This window comes from Sinocyclocheilus rhinocerous, unplaced genomic scaffold, assembly GCF_001515625.1.
Source record: "Sinocyclocheilus rhinocerous isolate Xijiao unplaced genomic scaffold, SAMN03320098_v1.1 scaffold864, whole genome shotgun sequence".
Lineage (NCBI taxonomy): Eukaryota > Metazoa > Chordata > Actinopteri > Cypriniformes > Cyprinidae > Sinocyclocheilus > Sinocyclocheilus rhinocerous.
The window spans coordinates 1,257,908-1,279,553 of NW_015645567.1; the positions used below are offsets into that span (position 1 = coordinate 1,257,908).

Genomic DNA, 21,646 nt, shown 5'->3' on the forward strand with positions numbered 1-21,646 from the left:
TCTAATCCTTAACCAGGTAGGTTATCTCTGACAGTTGATTAACTTTAGATATCCAAATCAGCCAAACAGGGTCAACTGACAAAAATGGTCAATTATTATATGGACATGCACACAAAAACACATGACAGAGAGTCATGTCTGTGTCATTTAAGTCAACCACATATGCAAAAAACTGTAAAATTATCAAATATTTAAAAAAAGTTTAATGTCTTTATGTTTAATGTTCATTAATGTTTAATGTTTAATGAGTTTAGCATCATTTTAAAAATGTATATTCAAAATAAATAAATAAATAACCTTTCCAGGCCTGTAAATCTCCATTTACACTTTTCGTTGTTGTTGTTTGTTTCAAACGTAGTTGATTTTTTATAACATATTACTGTTTTTAACTTATTGTTTTATTGTATAAACTACAAAGCTGTTTTTCTATCATTTTAAAAATACATACTTCAAGTTTTTTCCAGACTGTGGGAACAGTGTTTATCACAAAATTAAAATCTTGACATCAATAAAGTTATGTTAGAACCACTTAAATTAGGTATTCATCAGTTTACTTGCAGTGGATAATGTCACTTGTAGAGCTAACTAATCTTCTTCAACCAGGTAGGTTATCTCTGACAGCTAATTAACTTTGATAGGTCACAAATTCAAAACCAAAAAAATCAAACTATACATCTCATGACCAGCTTTCCTGAGGAAATCACATGCAGAAATTATAAATCTATAAATCACACATAAATATAAATAATAAGTAAGGCTCTTTAAAGATATCTTGTCATGAATATACATGTATAAATTAAATGCTAATTCATGAAACTGAATAATTAATACAGCATACATTATTACAGGTACAAAATCAAACTGATAAGTGATTTGACTGCCCAGTGATAACCCTCATTAACTATTCATGCTACCGCGAAGATTGGCCAATTTATGAATCCCATCTAATCTAGACAACCGTAAAAGTCTTATGATAAGACTAAAATTGCAGCATCTAAATAATAGAATAATCTCCTCCACAATTAACTAAATAACACCTTTAATACCCACATACATTAATCTCATTACAACTCCCAAATGGTTCGTTTAAATGGGGCAAACCGTTTAAAAACAAAAACAAACAAACAAAAAAAATCAGGGTTTAAGGCGTTTAATTATTTATTTTGGTCACGAATGACAGAAGGCCGTGACTAGCTAACTCACAAGCGACCGTTGGAATTAAAAATAAGACCGTTGAAAAGAACATTTCAAACGCGTGCAGATATTTCGCGGGCTTTGTCGTTTCTTACCTTCGGCGCGGAGTTTTAGCTCAAAGCGGCTCTGATCAGAGCGACGCGGCCATCGATATCCGGCGGCTTTAGCTCACACACATCCCCGCCGCAGGTCGAGCTGTCTGCCGGTCACTGCAACTCTATTTCCTCGCTGTCTGTAAGCGAGCCGCTGGCTACCGGTTCAGCCGACTAAATAAAACAGCAAAGCAGGCCGACGGTTTCCTCCACGCAATCAAAAAATAAAGTCCTGTGCTTTTAAAATAGCGCGTACGGCTGACAGTCCACAACATGCACACGTCAAAGAGGAAGTGACAGGACTGGTTAAACCACAGTAGAGCTCGAGATTGACTGTCACTGCCTTTGCATTGTTGTTTTCAGCATGTACAGCAGCGGCAGTGGGGCTTCCTGCATCATTATATCCGCTGCAGCTTATATAGTTGATCCTTTAAAAAAACAGCATGCAGAAAAACTGTACAGGTATGCTGATCCTTGCATTTGCGCGCAGTCCCGTGGGTTCTGCGGGTCTATTTAAAAAGCATATGCTCTTTCTCAAAACCTTGACCTAGCTTTTCAGTGAGTGCACGTCCTTTCCTTCTTTCTATCTTTACCGAAAGTGCGAGCAGCATCATTTCTGGTCCGATATCATTGGATGGTAAATTCGCCTCTCCCCTTCCTCTAGGGGTTATATTTACATCGCTGTAGCGCCCTCTGGCGGCGTAATTCGATGACTAAAATCGCCAAATTCTTAAAGCGACAGTTAAGCCAAAAATTAACATTTTGTAATTATTTACTCACCACCGTGTTGTTCCAAATCCATATGGCTATCTCTCTTATGTGAAACACAAAAGGAGATAGTTTGCATATTGTTCAAGCTGCTCGTCTATACAATGGAAGTGGATGGGGACTAGCTGTCAAGCTCTAAAAAGGACAAAACATAAAGAACTAAAACTTAATAAATTACTCATTTACCCACCCTCATGCATTGCAAAGCTGTTTTTCTTGCTTCTATGGAAAAATGGCAGGATTTTGTTGCAAAACGTAAAAGCCGCTCTTTTCCATGCAATGAAAGTGAAAGGTTATTACATCTGTTAAAGGGATAGTTCACCTAAAAATGAAAATCCGTCATTATTTAATCACCCTCAAAGTTGTTCCAAACCCGTATGAGTTTCTTTCTTCTGATTAACACAAAAGAAGATATTTTGGGAAATGTTCGTAACCAAACAGTTGACGGTAGCCATGTGGAAAAATTACTATGGAAGTCAATGGGTACCATCAACTGTTTGGTAACGTACATTCTTCAAAGAAGCTCATACCGGTTTGGAACAACTTGAGGGAGAGTAAATGAAGACAGAATTTTCATTTTCGGAAAACTACCAATAAATAAAATCGTTATAACGATAAATATAGTTTTAAAAATCATTCTAAATTTAAGGGAACAGCAGAGTCCACGTCATAACGATAATGGCACAGAGGAACGATATAGCTGGAATCACTTTTTAAAAAAAAGTTGTATCCACCTTTTTCTTGCCGTAAAAATGGGCGCGGCCATTTGTAAATTCTATGGGTCTAGCTTCCAGTCTCATCCGCGTTCGGTTATTTTTAGCTGTACAGAACCGCTCCTTTTGCTGCTTAATATTGAAAATTGGTGTGTCTTACCATATTATTTTAATGTATTATCTTAATTATGAACACACTGGTTTGTAGTGCAAACAGTTTTACCGTTTACTGCACGTTGTTATTCTTCTCGTTATTTACCTATAGCGGCTAATGAACCGGAAGTCTCACCCATAGGCTTACTTCCGCGCTGAAGAAAAAGGTGGATAGCTGAACAACAATAAAAACATTGACAGCCAATCAGAATCCATCCTGCTTTTAAAAGATCAAACATTTAAAGTGGCAGAAGACAAAACTGCAGCGCCAACTAATTATAAACCGAATGTTAGCAATAACTTGGTGTGGAGACTAAAATAGTTATCATTATTGGCATCGTTCCTGGTGTGAACAGGCCTGTAAGCTCCAAAAAATTACTATATAAAAGTCTTCTTAAACCATATGACCATGTTTTGAAAGAAACTAAATTTAAAAGTAGTTCACCTATAAAGTCATTATTTATTTTATACCTTCAAGTTGATATTTACTGAAAATCATGCCTTCTATCCAAGCTCAAAATCGTTTATGCTTTTGCATATACGAATCTGGCAGGTTCTCAATACACACACTTCTTTGTTTACATACATCCAGAAATGAATTTTCCTTTTATGGTCAAATTATGCCTTTAACACTAAAACAGTTCTGATGAACGCAAAACATGTTTCAAGCTCATTTAATGAATGATTTGAGTAAACAGCCAAGAGTCGAACATATTCCAGATGTCATCAAATCATAATGACTCAAACACATTATTCCGTATGCAGTTTTAATTGTGGAACATTTTGTGCAACAGTTAAATAGATTCCATGAGCTACAGGAAAAAAACTGAACAAATGGAAAAGCAGAGAAGAGCATATTTCAAATTTCATGCATCAAAGTAAGCAGTACATCCTGTGTTGCACTGGAAAATGTCAGAGGTCTAGCTTTGATAATCATGTGTAAACAGTCGGTGCTGGTTTGGGTTTGTGTTCTTTGCATGAGATGATTTCGACAAGGCAATTCAACTCTACTCATCTTATTATCAGATATGTGCTATCATTCTCTGCTCGCATATGGCACAGGCAATGTTATCGCGTAAATTAATGAACATGCCACAAACAGTGAAAGCCTGCTTTTTGAGCAAGTGTCATTTAAATAAAGAGTCGTAAGACACATAGTGGAATGGAAACATATGCCAATGAGCTGCCCTGCAGGACTGGATTGTTGCCATTCATTTAAATCAGCAGCAAACGAATCAAATAAAAAATATCGAGTCGAGCATACAATTTTCCATATTTCTGTGGCGTTAAAAAAGTAAATGTTTTTACAAATCTAGGCATTATTAAAATATACTTTATAGTATGTTCACCATGTAATAAAACATACAAAATAGATCCTACAGTAATAAAAGTAGAAATATTTACTGAACATGTACATATCGGAGTCTGTACAGTGGAACGATCGTTCCACCGTGATAATAATTCATATGGTCCAGGGTAAAGATCATAATTCATGGCAGTTCACAGCAGCCGTGGGCTATATGTTGGCAGAAGATCGCAGGATGTTGAATCGTTTCAGAGTCATGCGGATGAACCCGAGGTCGCGGTTCACCTTTTCTAGGCGATACGGTATTTTAGTAATTTAAATAACATGTGTCATCTTAATATGGGATTAATGACATTTTATTATAATATTACACCACCCAAATATGTATTTATTTCCTTCTAATTCTCGTTGTCAATGCAGGCTGGTTTTTGCCTATATTCAAAGTTAAGAAAAGTGATAAATGTAGCCTGCTTAAAATAGCCTTGAACATAAAACAAGAGGACAAAAACATAGTTGATGACTAAAAATCATTTCATGACACTAGACATTACTTTGTGAAGACAGTGGCATAATACAGTGACATAATACGTCACTGTAATACAGGCAGTATACTGAAATATTAAATATTTTAAATATTTATTTAATATATAATGCTTAATATATTTTTCACAGTGCATTTAATAAATAATTAAATATTTTATATTTTTAATATATATATACTATATATACAATTTATATGTGTGTGTGTGTGTATTATTCGGTGTTCTTATTCAAATATATTAATTAATTTAATACATTATAATATTTAAAATGTGAATAACTATCACAATATATATTATGAAATACAATTATTAAAAACAATTACAATATTTATATTATATTTATTTAATATACATTATTGTAAATTTTACTCGCTGGCGGTTTTAGGTATACAACGACCCCTGGCGGTTTAAGTGTTAAAATATTTGACATGTGAATAACTATATTATAATGTATACTGTGAAATACAAGCGCTCATATTGTGATGTAATATTTTCGGTCCATATTAGGGCTGGGTTCGACATATTAGATGTCCCGATTCAATTCTGATTCGCAAGCTCTCGATTTGATTCTCGATTCAATTCTCGATTTTTTTTATTACATTTAATGAATATAGATTTAATACAAATGCTATTTATATTTCTAAAAACTGAACAGTAAACATCAGTTTACAAATGGTGAATTAATAAAAAGAAATTAAGAGCCACAGACCTTTATTTTATACTTTTTCTTTTTTCTTTTTTTTTTTGGAGCCCTATATATTTTATAGGGCCCTATTAACAATAATAGGGCTCTATAAAATGTTTTTCTTAATTTTTTCTGGTAATCAAATGAAGGCATAAAACAATTTAATTTATCCTTTAATCAAATGAGAACTAAATCTTCATTTTTTGGCAAACAAAGTGCTGCACAACAGAGGTTCACTGTTAAAATTAAAAAGAAAAAAAAGTGAGATTATTCCTTTAAAAATAAAGTTTTATTCATATTTATCATTTGTAGTAGTAGTAGTAGTATTGTTATTACATTGAATCTTACATTCTACTGCACAATAGTAATATATTTCTGTCACAGTTTCTTCAAGTTAAACCAAACTTTTATTTTGAAGCATTGCCGTGAAGAACTTGCAGCTGCTGTGTATGTGATACGAGTTTTTCTCAAATTAAATGGCAAAATGTCTCAGAGCAGCTGAATGATGTTCATGTGTCCATATTGTCATACAGGGAGACAGTAGAGGCTGAAAACACCACGAGCGTCACGTGCGCTTCAGTATGTGTGTAGTAAACAAAAGAGCACATCCGTGCCATTCATTCATTGTGGAAATCATAGTGCACTAGGCATGATGTCAAACGCTTCCGCAGATTTGTAATATTACTACAGCATTTCACCTTCACGTTAATCAGATCTTGTGTTAAATGCTAGCGGAAATATATATGGAAAAATATTGATTTGCAGCTTTTGAGAATCATTATCGAATCGACCACATTTTAAAAAACAATTCATCGAAAAGTCGATTTTTATTTGCCCAGCCCTAGTCTATGTGCATGTGAATGGAAAGTGATTGTGTTCCCACCTCGTCTAGCCTGGACTGCAATGTGACCCGGGCCCCGGCTCCTGGAATCCGACTCAGTGCTGCCTCAATCTGTGGAAAATAAATAAATATTGGGTGAAAGCGTCACAGCACTCAGCAAATTGCTGGATGGAAACAGCTGAGATTAAACAACAGGGTTTTGAATTAGCACTCCTCAGAATGAAGAGGAAAAGGGAAGCCTTTGCTAAAAACAGATGTGATTAACCAGCAGCGCTATAAAGACAGGTTATGTAATGTGTAGTGCTGAGATCACAGCAGAAACATGCACTGCCATCGATCTACAGACAGTTTAAAACCAGCACGAGCCGTGAGTGACTCACATGCTGTCCAAACACTCACGTGATGTTGTGACATGCTTTCCATGAGCTTTCAGAGTTTCACAATGATTTTAGCACGTTTATGGCCAGAATCAAAATAATGAATGAACTCAAATAAGCTAGAAATAAATCAAGGGTTTTGGCAGCTTTTAAAAAATTGCTAAAAATATCATTTATATATATAAGGCCTAGAAAATCAAATGAAATATATGGAAAATATGCGAATAATAATTTAGTAATATTCATGTATTATATATATATATATATATACACAATATTGTGTGCTCTTGTTCAATTTTGCCAAGGAAAATATTACCTAAAAAGCCACAGCAGAACTGTTGTGCGTCTCCGAGCAACACAGCGGTGTTTAGGTTCTAAACGAATCCACGTTTTGCACGAATCGTGTGAACCAATGATTCAAAGAGTGAGCCGTTTACTGAATTCCTGAATGAATCAGCCATTTGAACAAATAGACTCTTAACCAAAAATAAATAAATAAATAAATAAATTATGTGATCATTTACTCACCCTCATATTGTTTCAAACTTGAATGAATTACTTTCTTTTGCACAACATAAAAGAAGGTATTTTGAATACTGGTGGTAACTGGGGGGAAGTTGTGGCCTAATGGTTAGAGAGTCGGACTCATAACCCAAAGGTTGTGGGTTCGAGTCTCGTACCGGCAGGGATTGTAGGTGGGGGGAGTGAATGTACAGCGCTCTCTCCCTCCTTCAATACCACGACTGAGGTGCCCTTGAGCAAGGCACCGAACCCCCAACTGCTCCCCGGGCGCCGCAGCATAAATGGCTGCCCACTGCTCCGGGTGTGTGTTCACGGTGTGTGTGTGTTCACTGCTGTGTGTGTGCACTTTGGATGGGTTAAATGCAGAGCACTAATTCCGAGTATGGGTCACCATACTTTGTCACATGTCACGTCACAACTAAGCTGTTTTGGTCACTAGTGACTTTAATTGCAAAAATACTCAGATGTTTCTCAAATTATCTTCTTTTATGTTCCATACTTTGTTAGGCCATTGTAGCCTAAACATTTAACATGATAATAGCTTTAAATTATCTTTTGGGGGTATTTTCACAGCCAAATTAGTTTGCGATTAATTAGATTATATATATATATATAATTTATTTATTTATTAAATGCACAGTTGAGAAATCAGTAAAGATTGATTGTTAAATCGGGTAAACTCATAAACGTATCATTAGTAAACTGTTATAACTAAATTATCATCATAAGCATATTTTACCCCTATTAATTTTCACAGATTTTTCAACAGTGCATTTAATAAATAAATACTTTATACAGTTTTTTTTACTACATTTAACTAGTTTACTACACTATGAACTACTTTAGCATCATTATATGGGTAACACTTTACATTAAGGTCTCATTTGTAAACATTAATGAATGCATTAGCTAACATGAACTAACAAAGAACAATATATTTTTACAGCATTTATTAACCTTGGTTAATGATAATTTAAAATGTTCATGTTAGTTCACAGTGCAACTAATGTTAACAGATACAACTTTTGATCCTGAAAATGTATTCATAAATGCTAATATTAACATTAATTAAGATTAATAAATGCTGTAGAAGTTTTATTCATTGTTAGTTCATATTAACTAATGCAGTTAACTAATGTTTGCAAATGAAACCTGTAAAGTGTTACCATTATATGAATATATTTGATCTCAGAAAGTCACGACCAACCAATCAGAATCAAGTGTTCTAGAGAGCCATGTAATAACAGGAAATATCCCACAATCACCTGCTGCTTTTCCTGTGTGAGCTCATCAAAGAGGCGCTCTGCGTCAGCCAGCGACTGAATACGAGGCTCACAGGAGAGGGGCGTCTCTTCACCGGCAGCTTCCTGTTCCTCCCAGCTGGGTCTGACCGCAGGCTCCTCAGACTCACTGCTCTCTGCAGGCTCAGACGAGCCCAAGCTGGACTGAGGGTTCACTGAGGAGGAAATTCACACAACACTTACATTTCCTGAGGAAATACCAGTGCTAACAGGGTTAAAAGGTAGCGAGTAGTGATACATTTTTAGGTAAATAATGTATTTATATATACACTACCCTTCAAAGGTTTGGAGTCACTAAGATCTTTAAATGTCTCTTCTGCTCACCAAGGCTGCATTTAATTGATGAAAAAAAAAAACAGTAATACTGACAAAATGACAAAATATTTTTACAATTTAAAATAAAGGTTTTCTATTGTTTTATATGTTTTACAATGAAATGTATTCCTGTGATCAAAGCTGAATTTTCAGCATCATTACTCCAGTCTTCAGTGTCACATGATCCTTCAGAAATCATTCTAATATGATGATTTACTGCTCAAGAAACATTTCTAATTATTACCAATGTTAAAAACAGTTGTGTTGCTTCATATTTGTGGAAACCCATGCTTAATAAAACCATGTGACAAAACCATGATAAAAGTTCAGGTAACACTTTACAATAAGGTTCATTAGTTAACATTAGTTAACTACTTTAGTTAACATGAACTAAGAATGAACAATACTTCTACAGCATTTATTAATCTTAGATTATGTTCATTTCAACATTTACTAATGCATTATTAAAATCAAAAGTTGCGTTTGTTAACATTAGTTAATGCACTGTGAACTAACAATGAACGACTGTATTTTCATGAACTAACATTAATCAATACTGTAATAAATGTATTGTTCATTGTTTGTTCATGTTAGTTAATACATTGCCTAACATGAACTAATGGAACCTTATTGTAAGTTCAAAAGAACAGCATTTAATTGAAATAAATATATTTTGTAACACTATAAATGTCTTTACTGTCACTTTTTTGACAGTATTAAAAGTAAAATGTAAAAAGTATTAATAAAAAATAAAAAAATCACTCACTGACCCCAAACATTTAAATGGTAGTGTAAATATAAGAAATAAATATAAAAAATAGATATAATATTTATTTTTTAAATAAATAAATTCTCTCAAATTTTTGCCACACTTTTCAATTCTGTGATTTATAATTATATAATTAACTTTTTATATATAGAAATTTTTTAATGATGCAAGTCATATGTAATAAAGAGAATTAATAATTTCAATACTAAAACAGCATACAGTTTATAAAAGCAATACATAAAAAACTATTATATAATATAAAATATAAAACTTAACTAATTTAATTAATTGTAGGAAAGTGTAAAAATAAAATAAAAATATGAGCAAGCACCATAAACAGTAGTCAATATCACTGTTTCTTCTTCTAGGATTATCACTGTTTGATAGTTAAACCTGAAAAAGCAACAATACCTTCCAGTCTCTCAGAAGACTTAAACTGTAACCTCTTCCTTGGGCTTGGATGGGACGGTAAAGAGGAGCTGATGCCATTTCGATCAAAAGGTACATCAAACCTAAAAAACAAGGCATTCATAAGACACATTATTTATTAAGTAAGTCAGATAGCAGGACAGAAATGTTACCTGCTCTGCAGGTGCTCTTGGGATGGAAGAGGGTGACCCAACGCGGTGGAGAAGTTCTCAGTCGGGCAGCGCTTAGGACTGGACTTGGCTGAGAGAGGCAGGAGTAATGTGTCCCTCTTTGCTAACATAAAAAAACATATTCAATCAGTGAAGTTGGACTTTTATCAGCCATTTTGAAAATGCATCAAACACTCAAATGCTACAGATTTGGGTCACTCACTGGGTGTGGCGAGAGGAACGGCTCTCTGTTCTCTGGGGGGCAGAGATGATGACCTGTGACCCTCTGGAGAGAGACTCCTCTGGGCCCTCAGCACGGCTCCGCTCCACTCCTCCACAGCGTCCCTCACAGAGCTCTCCACAAAAGCCACTGTAGGCCTCCTTCTAGCCAACCCTAAAACACACATCACAAAATAAAAATGACAACGACTGTAAACAAGTGCTGGGAGTATCGAAATTACTTAGTGTAGCTTCGCCTGCCAGATAATTACTACTATAAATACTATACATGAAATGAGGACTCATAAAATAGCCTATATATTCACACTCATGTTCAAAATGTTCATGTTTGGGATCGACAAGATTTTTGAAAGAAGTATCTTATGCTCACTAAGGTTGATCAAAAATACAGTAAAAACAGCAATAATGTGAAATAGTTGATTTTAAAACGTAATTTATTCCTGTGATGGTAAAGCTGATGAGAGTCCAAACTGTTTAAAAAAAACATCACAATAATCCACAAGTAATCCACACCACTCCAGTCCATCAGTTAATGTCTTGTGAAGTGAAAAGCTGAGTATTTTTAAGAAACAAATCCATCATTAAGGCGTTTTAACTTTAAACGGTCACTTCTGGCCAAAATATCGGTGCATAATCCACAATAACAATGAAAAAGATAAATTTCATCTCCTGTCATTCTCTCACATTTAAATCCACAGATATATTTGTTGAAAACTGTTTTGGGCTGTTTTTGCTTGTAAACAGTGCTTGATCTGTGCATATTTCTCTCCTGATTCAGACGAGAAGACTTTTTTACTGGAGAAAGCAATATTATGGATAGAGGACTCGTATTTTAGCTGGAAGCAACAGTCTGAAGTTAAAACGTCTTATGATGGATTTGTTTCTTACAAACACGTAGTTTTTCTCTTCACGAGACATTAACTGATGGACTGGAGTGGTGTGGATTATTGTGATGTTTTTATCAGCTGTTTGGACTCTCATTCTGACGGCACCCATTCACTGCAGAGCATCCACTGGTGAGCAAGTGATGGAATGCTACATTTCTCTAAATCTGTTCTGATGAACAAACAACTTCATCTGCCTCTGGAATGGCCTGAGGGTGAGCAAATTAAAAAATTTTGTGGACAATTCCTTTTAGGCAGCATTTCGTGACATACTGGAGGAACTGCAGCCATTCTTGGACAGCGCACGGCTCTCAGTGGCTTTGGTGTCCTCCATCTGGAGCAGGGACTTCATCATGGGCGTCAGGGGAACATCCCTCTTCCTTGGCTCTTCAGAGTGACCCTGAGTCTGTTCTCTCTCTGGTGGAGACAGCCATCTGATGACAGAGGATAGTTCAAGTTAGAAATGACTAGGGCTGTGTATCACCAGCAAAGTCACGATACGATACGTACCACGACACAGAGGCCACGATACGATACGTATCACGATACAGGACTGCACTGAATTTCACCTCACACTGCTTACTATAGTGCCATTTCTAACTATTGGCAGAGCAGGCAGCTGACCTCTGCATTATGAAGGGCCTCCATAACTGTACCACAGTACAATATAGGTAATGGCATATGTTTCATGTTTACATTGGGCACTCCCCACCAGTTACAATATTCTGATTGTTTGCATCTTGTTTTTAAGCCCATAAATAATTATGGATTTATATTGTAATGTACTTATTCTAATATAAAAAAATCATATTTACATCGCTGGTAGGTTATCATTGCACAAATTAACACAATTTTTACATTAAAAAAATATATATATTTTTTAAAGAGTTCTAAACTAATGCACTGTCTTCACTGTATCTCTCTCACGCACACACGATGTTAGTCACTCACACAGATCACGTTGCGCGCGCACACAAACTTTTTAGCGCTGCCCTGCAATTTTATCAATAAAATAGCTTAATCGCTCAAGAGCTACATTATCTTTCTCAACAAGGAGCTGGTAACATCATCGTTTCTAAAGGAATTAAAGCCACAGCTTCACTGTTAATAGAGAAACGCGGCAAAACGGTGGTAATTCATACATACACAGCCTCTCTCTCTCTCTCGTGTAAATAAACACTTGATGAATTACACTTTTCTGAGAATAGAATATTGAAGTGGAGATCGCTAAACTGCAAGCTTACCAGTGTTTTCAGAAAGCAAGCGTGTTTATCCACAGTGGAGAGAGAGCGCGTGTGCACATGGTTGCCAGGTTGACAAAGATAAGTAGCACATTTAGCAGATATTTCTGTATTGCGCAAGTGGGAAGCTCTGTTTCGGGGATTACGTCTCTTTATATCAGGCAACCCCGGTTGTGTTCCTCTGCGGCCAGATTAAACCTTGCTGTAGCCTATATATTATGCTCTATTCATTATTTTTTAGAAACCTCGCACTTTCCGACTTCTCGACATTTTAAACGGTGCTCTCGTATTCAAATTAAGCACGGGCCACTGCTGCACACGTGCCACAATATCGATACAGGGCCAGCTGTATCGATACTCATATCGTCAAATCTCTGTGACGATACATCGTCGTATCGATGTATCGAACACAGCACTAGAAATGACCTTCTCAAAGTGAGTGCACCATAATGATAAAGAAATGAATATTGTGTAGAACTCTGAATAAAGCAGTACCCTCGAGCTGTTCGGTCAGAGGATGGACCAGACGTCTGTTCACCGCTGTGACCAGCGCCGTTCCTCAAGCCCACATCAGCATCTCGCTGCCTTTGACTCGGCGAAGGCAGAAGATCAGGGTGGTGGAACAAACTAAAAAGATTTTTTAGGGATTCAAATTCATGTTTGTTTTTTATAATAGAAGAAAGAAACAGGAAAGTTGTACACTAGTATCTGTCTATAAATCAATAGCTGTGCTATATACAGGTAAGTGTATATAGTTCAAATTCATTGTTAAACAATAAAATCTGTGTTTTAGAGCCGTGATGAGTATGTGATGTGCGTTTCATACCCTGCTCCAGATGGTTGTGAGTGGCCGTGGAGAGATTGACGTGTTTTAGCCAGATTTTCGTGCTGTAGCTGTAGGAATTGAGTTTCTAGCTTAGAGATGACCCTACAAAACCATGGAGAAATTCATAAATAAAAAGATATTTTGTTAGTACACAAAAGGAAATTATATTACTATATTCTATATAATTATAGCATTCATATTATTACCCATGTTACAAATTACATATAAATATAATGAATGATATAATAGTAATGATATTAACAAACAAAAAATTATTACATATTAAAGGGGTCATATGATGCTGCTAAAAAGAACATTATTTGGTGTATTTGGTGTAATGAAATGTGTTTATGCGGTTTAAAGTAAAAAAAACACATTATTTTCCACATACTGTACATTATTGTTTCTCCTCTATGCCCCGCCTTGATTTGAGACTTTAGTCTTTGCAACTTTACAGATCTTCTTTATGCACCAAGAGCTTGTAACACTCCAAAGAGAAAGGAAAAATTGAAATCGCATCATATGACCCCTTTAAGAACATATTTTTATTTGTATTAGTAATTATTATAATTGTTAGAATTATGTATATTTCAAAATAAATATGACTAATTTTATAGACTCTCTAAACTTTATTTCATATGACTGGTAACACTTAAAAATAAGGTTTCATTTGTTAACACTGGTTAAATTTGAACATTTTTATTCATTAATGTTAACAAAGGTTAATAAATTATGTAAAAATATATTTCATTGTTCATTCGTTTCATTTTAAAATATATTTATTGTTCATGTTAGTTAATGCATTAACTAATGTTAACAAATGAGACCTTATAGTAAAATGTTACCTCATGACTTTATTTTTTATTACTATAATATTTATTAAAGGGGGCATCGGATGCAAAATTCACTTTTACATGGTGTTTGCATATAATGTGTCTTAGCAGTGTGTGGACACAACCACCCTACAATGATAAAAATTAATTCACTACATTTTTTTTAATCCCCAAAAAACCTAAACAGTCTCAATAATCAAGCCGTTTTGATTTTCTGAGCAATATGACATCATACTGCTCAGGCCCCGCCCACGACCGCTGACGGAGTGTCCTGTATTAGCATATCGTCGCCCTCAGCCAGTTGTATGAGCCCTACTTGATTTTCTCCGCACTTGAGCAGCTGTAGCGACAACAATGACTCGTAAGCAGTGCAGGTGTTTTGCAGTTGGATGAAAAAGTGAACATAAGAGTCTTCATTTTCTCCACATCAGTTCCACTCAGGACGCAGTGCATTCGTTTTGTTTTTGATGGTAATATGCCTTTGAATCACCTAAATTCATTTATGTCTGCGCAAAGCATTTTACATTTCTGCTTTCTGAACGAGGGACAATTCAAGGCAGGTTTTGCTTAAAATGTTCAAACTCAAGAATGGATCAGTACCCACTGTTCGTGACCCAGCTGCACCTCCAGAAGAAGTAAGTCTCACACTTTATATTTTTTTGCTCTTCCACGGAAGAGAGGGGCGGGGTGAGCAGAGCTCATTATTATTTAAAGAGACATGCACCGAAATGAGTCGCCATGAACAGAGCCGTTTTTGATAAGGGTGTTGTTTTACATGACCATTAAGGAATTTTACAGAAATTTACAGGAATTTGTTACAGACATTTCATTAAGACCCTAAAGAATCACACCAACTTGTGGAAAATGGCCATCCGATGTCCCCTTTAAATAATATTTGTTAAATATTAAATCAACAATTAAAATTATAACATTTAACATAATAAATAATTAAATACAACTGCTAAATATAAATTAAATTGTTAAATGTTACATTTATAATATTTAGCTATAATTATACATTCTAGTGTAATAAGATAGCAGTTGATATGATACCAATTAGGGCTGTCAAAACGGCTGAAAATCTAAATTCGAATTTTGTACTTAAATATTATCAATATTTGAATTATATTCGAATTATATACTCTCCTGAGGCCACAAGAGGGCGCATCGAACAAAATATTATGCACGTTTCTTCAAAGCATAATAAAATAACACGACTATCTTTGAAACAAGTGCATAACCCGTGTCGTTCAATCCAGTGGCGTAACTTTGCTTTGAAAAGTGGTGGGGACACCGCGCAACTCGTTTTGCTAGTTTTTTATTTAATAACCTAATTTACTTGGGGACTGGGTTTAGAGTTGGACAAACTTAATTTTTGCTTTTCAAAAATACATCGATGTACCAGGGGTGGCGCCAGAGAATTTTGAACGCAGGTGCTGAGGGGGTGCTAGATCATTGACAGAGGGAGCTGGGCAATTCAGGGCTCCAGCCCGTGGCGAGGCGGTGAATTTATTGCGAGAAATGAGAAATAGGAAGTGTCTAATAACATCCACATACATTGTCTGATTTTGATCAAACTGCAGGAATTTGTTTGTTGTATGATGCCGATCGCATTGATGTGACTATTACTTCTCTATAAACTTCAATTGGTTCAGAACTCAGCAGCTCGTGTTCTTTCTAGGACTTCATCAATAGAGCACATTTCTCCAGTTCTCCAACGTCTACACTGGCTCCCAGTAAAGTATCGCATTGATTTTAAAATTTTGCTTCTCACATTTAAGGCACTTCACAACCTTGCTCCACCGTATCTTACGGACCTTCTCCACATCTATACTCCTTCTCGCATTCTTAGATCTTCACACTCGATCTCTCTTGTGTCGCCGCGTATACGTTTAAGCACCATGGGAGCAAGAACTTTTAGTTTTGCGGCCCCTCGCCTATGGAACTCTCTTCCCCCCAATATACGGAACAGCGACAGCCTTCATACTTTTAAATCTCGTCTTAAGACTCATCTTTTTACCCAGGCTTTCTTATAACTTGCTCTTATTAATTGCTCTTATTATTGCTCTTGTAAGCCTTTATTGTATTCATGATGTATGCAGTTGTGCTGTTGAATTGCTGTGGCATGACCTTAAAAAGGCGGTTCATGCTCGAAAACCCTCCAATGTGGCTGAATTACAACAATTCTGCATAGATGAGTGGACCAAAATTCCTCCACAGCGCTGTAATAGACTCACTGCAAGTTATCGCAAACGCTTGATTGCAGTTGTTGCTACTAAGGGTGGCCCAACCAGTTATTAGGTTTAGGGGGCAAACACTTTTTCACACAGGGCCATGTAGTTTTGGATTTTGTTTTCCCTTAATAATAAAAACCTTCATTTAAAAACTGCATGTTGTTTTCACTTGTGTTATCTTTTACTAATATTTAAATTTGTTTGATGATCTGAAACATTAAAGTGTGACAAACATGCAAAAAAATAATAAATCAGGAAGGGGGCCAACACTTTTTCACACCACTGTACATCGTCGTCGCATTTCGTGCTCCTGTTAAAGCTGCCTGACGCACACCTAAAATTTGAATGTAACATTTTTGCATTCGAATGTGGATTTTTATTTTAAATTCCACGAATATTCGAAATTCAAATTTTTTTTTTGACAGCCCTAATACCAATTGCAGATTTTAAAACGAAATCTACCTTTTCAGTTCAGACATTTGTTCATTGGCATCAAAGAGCTTATTTTCAGTCGAGGCCAACTTGTCCTGTTAGGAAAGAAACAGCTGAATAGTTTGTGCACTTCTATGTACTTCTATTTGTATCATGATGTCAGATAAAAACAGCTCTCACCTTCGCTCCCTCATACTCCCTTCTCAGTGAATCATACTCGTGGAGGAGCTGCAAAAAAAACAACAAAACAAAAAACAAGGCATCATCACATTGAACTTTACGGTCTATTATAACAGCATAAGGGAAGTTTAAGGGATTCTGCTCAGCTCACATCCTGTAGCATCTTGTGTTCTTTCTTCATGCGGGCCTCTTTCTCATCCACCTCCTTACAGGCGTTCTGCACGGCCTCCTCCAGCTGACGCAGGCGGTTCTTCAGTGTGGTCACGGTGGCGTCTTTCTCACGGCTGCTGTGTTTGGTCTCTTCTAACTGCTGCTGCAGGGCCTGGACTGTGGCGCTGGCCGCGTCGTATCGCTCTGGCCATTCAGCCTGGACCACAAACACACAAACTTCAGGTTAACATGGTGTTTCAACCACATTTCAACCATGTTTCCAGTCATTTATGATCACTATTATGACTTAAAAAAAGAGATTTCTGAGGTGACACGTCAGGTACCAATCCTGGAGATTAATACATTTAAACAATGATAATTATTAGTGTACAAATGTCTCCAATAAGATAAATAAAGAATATCTAGTCAATATTAATAAATAAAACATAATAATACAATTTTAGAGCAGAACATATTAAGAAAAAATATATAGTATAAGATAAGATAAAAACTCAAAATGAGATACTAAGTCATAATTTTGGCATTAAAAAGTCATAATTATGATGGTCAAAATTGAGAAAGTCATAATCATGACAAAAAATTTTTTATTTTGAGATTAAGTCATAATATAAAAAAAATCTAAATTATGAGATGCAAAGTCATAATGAGATAAAGTTATAAAAAATATCAAAATTTATAAGTCTTAATTATGACAAAATAAAAATTATGAGTTAAGAAGCCATAATTATGTTATAAAAAGTCAAAATAATGAGATATTAAGTCATAATTATGACAAAAAAGTTATTATGACAGTCAAAATTGAAATAAAAAGTCATACTAATGATATGAGATAAAGTCACAATGTCAAAAAAAAAATCACAATTATGAGATACAAAATCATAATTATGACATCAGAAAGTCTTTGACAAAGTGAAAATTGAGATTAAATGCATAATTATGACAAACAAGTTTTATATATATATATATATATATATATATGTATATGTGTGTGTGTATGTATGTACAGTAAGTACACATCAAAAATCGAAATCGACATCAAAATTTGCAACTATGACATAAAAAGTCGAAATTATGAGATAAAAAGTTGTACTTATGATAGTCAAAATTGAGTTAACAAGTCATAATTACGACATTAAAAGTTTAAATTGAGATAAAAAGTCATAATTATCTCATTAAAAGACATTTGAACTTCCATACTGACCTATCCTGATATTCTTCACACTATTGTTCTTCAAGGCATCCAGTTGCTAAATACTGAATAGCTGTTGAGCTAGAGGTTGCTTGGATGTTCTAAGTGGTTCCTAGGGTGTTGCTAGGTCATTGCCATGCAGTTGCTAGGAGATTGTATGTAACCTTTACACAGTAAATGCTCCAGATAGCTTTGAGCTGTGAAAGAGAAATGTCTACAAAATACATAAAAACCTGTTTCCATGACATTACCCCTTAAAAGTGCTTGTATATAATTTATAAAATTTTGCTGACTACAAGCACAACTGCCACGTCAACATACGAGTCTCTCGTACACAAGCCACTCATGTATTTCCTGTTTTAGATGGAGGCGGTGACTCATACCAGCTGTCTCTCCAAGAGGTGGTTTTTGATCTCCAGCTCTCGGATGCGTGTGCTCGCCTCCGTTAACGCTCGTTCCAGGTGTTGACATCTGCCAAACGATGATCAGAGACACAATCAGTCAGAGTTCATCGGACTCCGCCGATGACAGAGTGTTTATTGTGTGTTAAACACCAGACACCAGATGTCACCAGATCACCAGACTCACTGTGCTGATGTGAGTGCAGATACAAACAACAGGCTGAAGACAGAGCCAAATACATCAATATACCACATTAGACCTACTGGTTATTAGCTATTAATTGGTTATTAGTTAATCGATAATTTTGACCCATACAATGTATGTTTGGCTATTGCTACAAATATACCTGTGCTACTTATGACTGGTTTTGTGGTCCAGGGTCACATATTATTACACCCTTGTTTTTTTTTTCTTATTAAATTTCATTATGCAATCTGAAATACAGCTGGAACAGAATGAATTCATCCTATGTATTGTTTCTCACCTCTCAAGCAAGATCTGGTTGCTTTTCTCCATGTCAAGAGGCACATTCACCAGATCCAGTTTCTCCTTCAGGGCACTGATCTCAGCCTCATAGTACGCTCTGAGATCGTCTATGTGACGGGCATGTTTCTCTCTCAGTTTTTGTCTCAGTCTAGCAAGATTAGACAAACCAGAAGTTAGTGTGGCAGCACTAGAGCATCAGATGGGGGATACACAAAAACATTGGATAGGTTCAGTAAAGCACTCAAATATGATCCATCAGCATCTTCAGCTACACTACTGTTCAAAGGTTTGAGGTCGGTAAGATATTTAATTTGTTGAAAGAAGGCTCTTCTGCTCACCAAGGCTCCATTTGTTTGTTCAAAAATACAGTAAAAACATCAATATTGTGAAATATTATTACAATTTAAAATAACTGCATTCTATTTGAATATATTTTAAAATGTAATTTATATCTGTGATGCAAAGCTGAATTTTCAGCATCATTACTCCAGTCTTCAGTGTCACATGATCCTTCAGAAATAATTCTAATATGCTTATTTGCTGCTCAAGAAACATTTCTGATTATTATCAAAGTGCTCCTTTATATTTTTTTTGTGGAAACTCTGATACTTTTTTTTCCCTTCAGGATTCTTTGATGAATAGAAAGTTAAAAAGAACAGCGTTTATTTGAAACAGAAAACTTTTTTACTGTCACTGTTGATGAGTTTAATGCATCCTTGAAGAATAATTAAATAATTAAAAAATAATAATGATAATTTGATGAATACAAAGTTCAAAAGAACAACATTCACTTGAAATAGGAACTATCGTTATATTATAAATGTCTCTACTGTCACTTTATCAATTTAACGTGTCCTTGCTGAATTAATTTTAATAAGAAAAAAAAGTTATGACCAGTTTGTTTGATTGTTATGCAGTTTTTGTGACCAAGCTTTTCAAAATCATTTTTGACTTTAACCTGTTGTAAATGTCATTTCGTGTTAACATTAGGGGGATTTTCACGACTCTTACAGCGAGAGAACTACAGGGTCCTCCAGCGAGGTCATCTGCTCCAGTTTCCCACCGCCTGTCTCTGGGCTGCTTCTGTTGGGCCTGTACATCTCCTGAGCAGACGTTCCTCTGGGCTGTACGGTGACCGTGGCTGTATGGCTGCCCTCATCCTCACTGTTGGCCTGGTTTGCTCTTAGCGCTGATGGGGAAGGAGACGTCCGGTCGGGCGCCTGCTGTGCAGACAGACTGCTGGCATTGGACATGCAGTCGGTGTCGCTGTGGCTGCGCAGGGCCATGGAGTCGGGACTGATGGGCGCTCCGCTGCTGCCAGGACAAGCCTGGACCTGCGCAGACGGACTGCTGAAGTGGGATGGCGATGTGAAGCCTGACGTGCGATCCGAGTGCTTCACATGCACGGTGGAGTCCAGAGTCAACACCTGGGTGAGGGAGGAACAGGTGAGACGTTTTGCTCCTTAATTAATTCTTGTGTTAATTGGCTCTGCTCTGACCTGAGGAGACGAGGTGGATGAGTTGATTAAGGAGTCCCATTCGTGGCCTTTGGGATCTGCTCTCTTGCTCTGGTAGATCTCCCGCAGAGACAGACGGTTCTCATCTGGAGTCTGTGTGTGACAGAACAACTTGTTCGTCAGTTTTTAATTAACCCTATAAGGCCTGCTGTATCATATTTGCTATGCAAATTTAAGGCCTTTAAATGATCAACATGATCAAAACTTCTGAAAAGCCTGTTGTACACAATCTACAACATGCCTTGTCGTCTGATTGAGTTTATACTTTCAAGCAAGTAAAAGGCCTTTTAGTATAATTGTACAAACGTCTGCCTTCAGGTGGTGGTTCATGTGTTTGGCTTTAAAATCTTTACTGATTTTTATAAAATAAACTTAAGAATATATTTTATATTGTTAGCAATATTTCAAGATTGAAGCAACTTCGGTTTACCTGTTTATACAGACATCATTTTTTCATGTTAAAATGTGAGTATCATCAGATATGATCATCAGCCTTTTGAGGAACATTTATTTGTTCATCTCATTTGTTCATTATATGTTTTGAAACTACAGCTTTGATCATAAAACCAGGCATTTAAATCTCATGTTTCTAAGGCATATTATTTAATTTCAGAATCAGAATTTCATCTTACTTTTTGGCCATATAAATATCAGCATCAGCATCAAGCTCCATATTCTCACTATATTGTACTATACTGTAACTTAAAACCACTAAAACCAATAAGAACTTGTATAGCTAAAATTTTCTGAAAGGAATTTGAAAAAATAATTTAAAAAGAGCTAATATATATAGTAGTTTCCAAAAAATAAAACAATTAAAAAATAGTATACACTATTGCCACTAGTGATGACTCA

General features: G+C 35.8%; 2 protein-coding genes across 3 annotated transcripts in view; both read right to left on the reverse strand.

Annotated features, from left to right (window-relative positions):
- Positions 1–1,940, reverse strand: part of LOC107706777 (membrane-associated phosphatidylinositol transfer protein 2-like) — a 69,411-nt gene extending 67,471 nt beyond the window's left edge. The window contains exon 1 of the mRNA XM_016510592.1: positions 1,290–1,940. The gene's annotated coding sequence lies outside the window, so the exon portion shown is untranslated. The remainder of the gene's footprint in view (positions 1–1,289) is intronic.
- A 2,174-nt stretch (positions 1,941–4,114) lies between these two features.
- mphosph9 (M-phase phosphoprotein 9) overlaps positions 4,115–21,646 on the reverse strand; it is a 51,744-nt gene continuing 34,212 nt past the window's right edge. For both annotated transcript variants that reach the window (XM_016510594.1, XM_016510593.1), the window contains exons 9-24: positions 20,774–20,884; positions 20,286–20,701; positions 19,273–19,422; positions 18,770–18,857; positions 17,178–17,393; positions 17,027–17,074; positions 16,877–16,941; positions 13,348–13,449; positions 13,017–13,148; positions 11,554–11,714; positions 10,380–10,550; positions 10,160–10,280; positions 9,990–10,090; positions 8,459–8,649; positions 6,331–6,405; positions 4,115–4,527 (exon numbers count right to left, since the gene is read on the reverse strand). In XM_016510594.1, the coding sequence (XP_016366080.1) occupies positions 4,411–4,527; positions 6,331–6,405; positions 8,459–8,649; positions 9,990–10,090; positions 10,160–10,280; positions 10,380–10,550; positions 11,554–11,714; positions 13,017–13,148; positions 13,348–13,449; positions 16,877–16,941; positions 17,027–17,074; positions 17,178–17,393; positions 18,770–18,857; positions 19,273–19,422; positions 20,286–20,701; positions 20,774–20,884 (2,265 nt within the window). In that variant the 3' untranslated portion in view covers positions 4,115–4,410. The remainder of the gene's footprint in view (positions 4,528–6,330; positions 6,406–8,458; positions 8,650–9,989; positions 10,091–10,159; positions 10,281–10,379; positions 10,551–11,553; positions 11,715–13,016; positions 13,149–13,347; positions 13,450–16,876; positions 16,942–17,026; positions 17,075–17,177; positions 17,394–18,769; positions 18,858–19,272; positions 19,423–20,285; positions 20,702–20,773; positions 20,885–21,646) is intronic.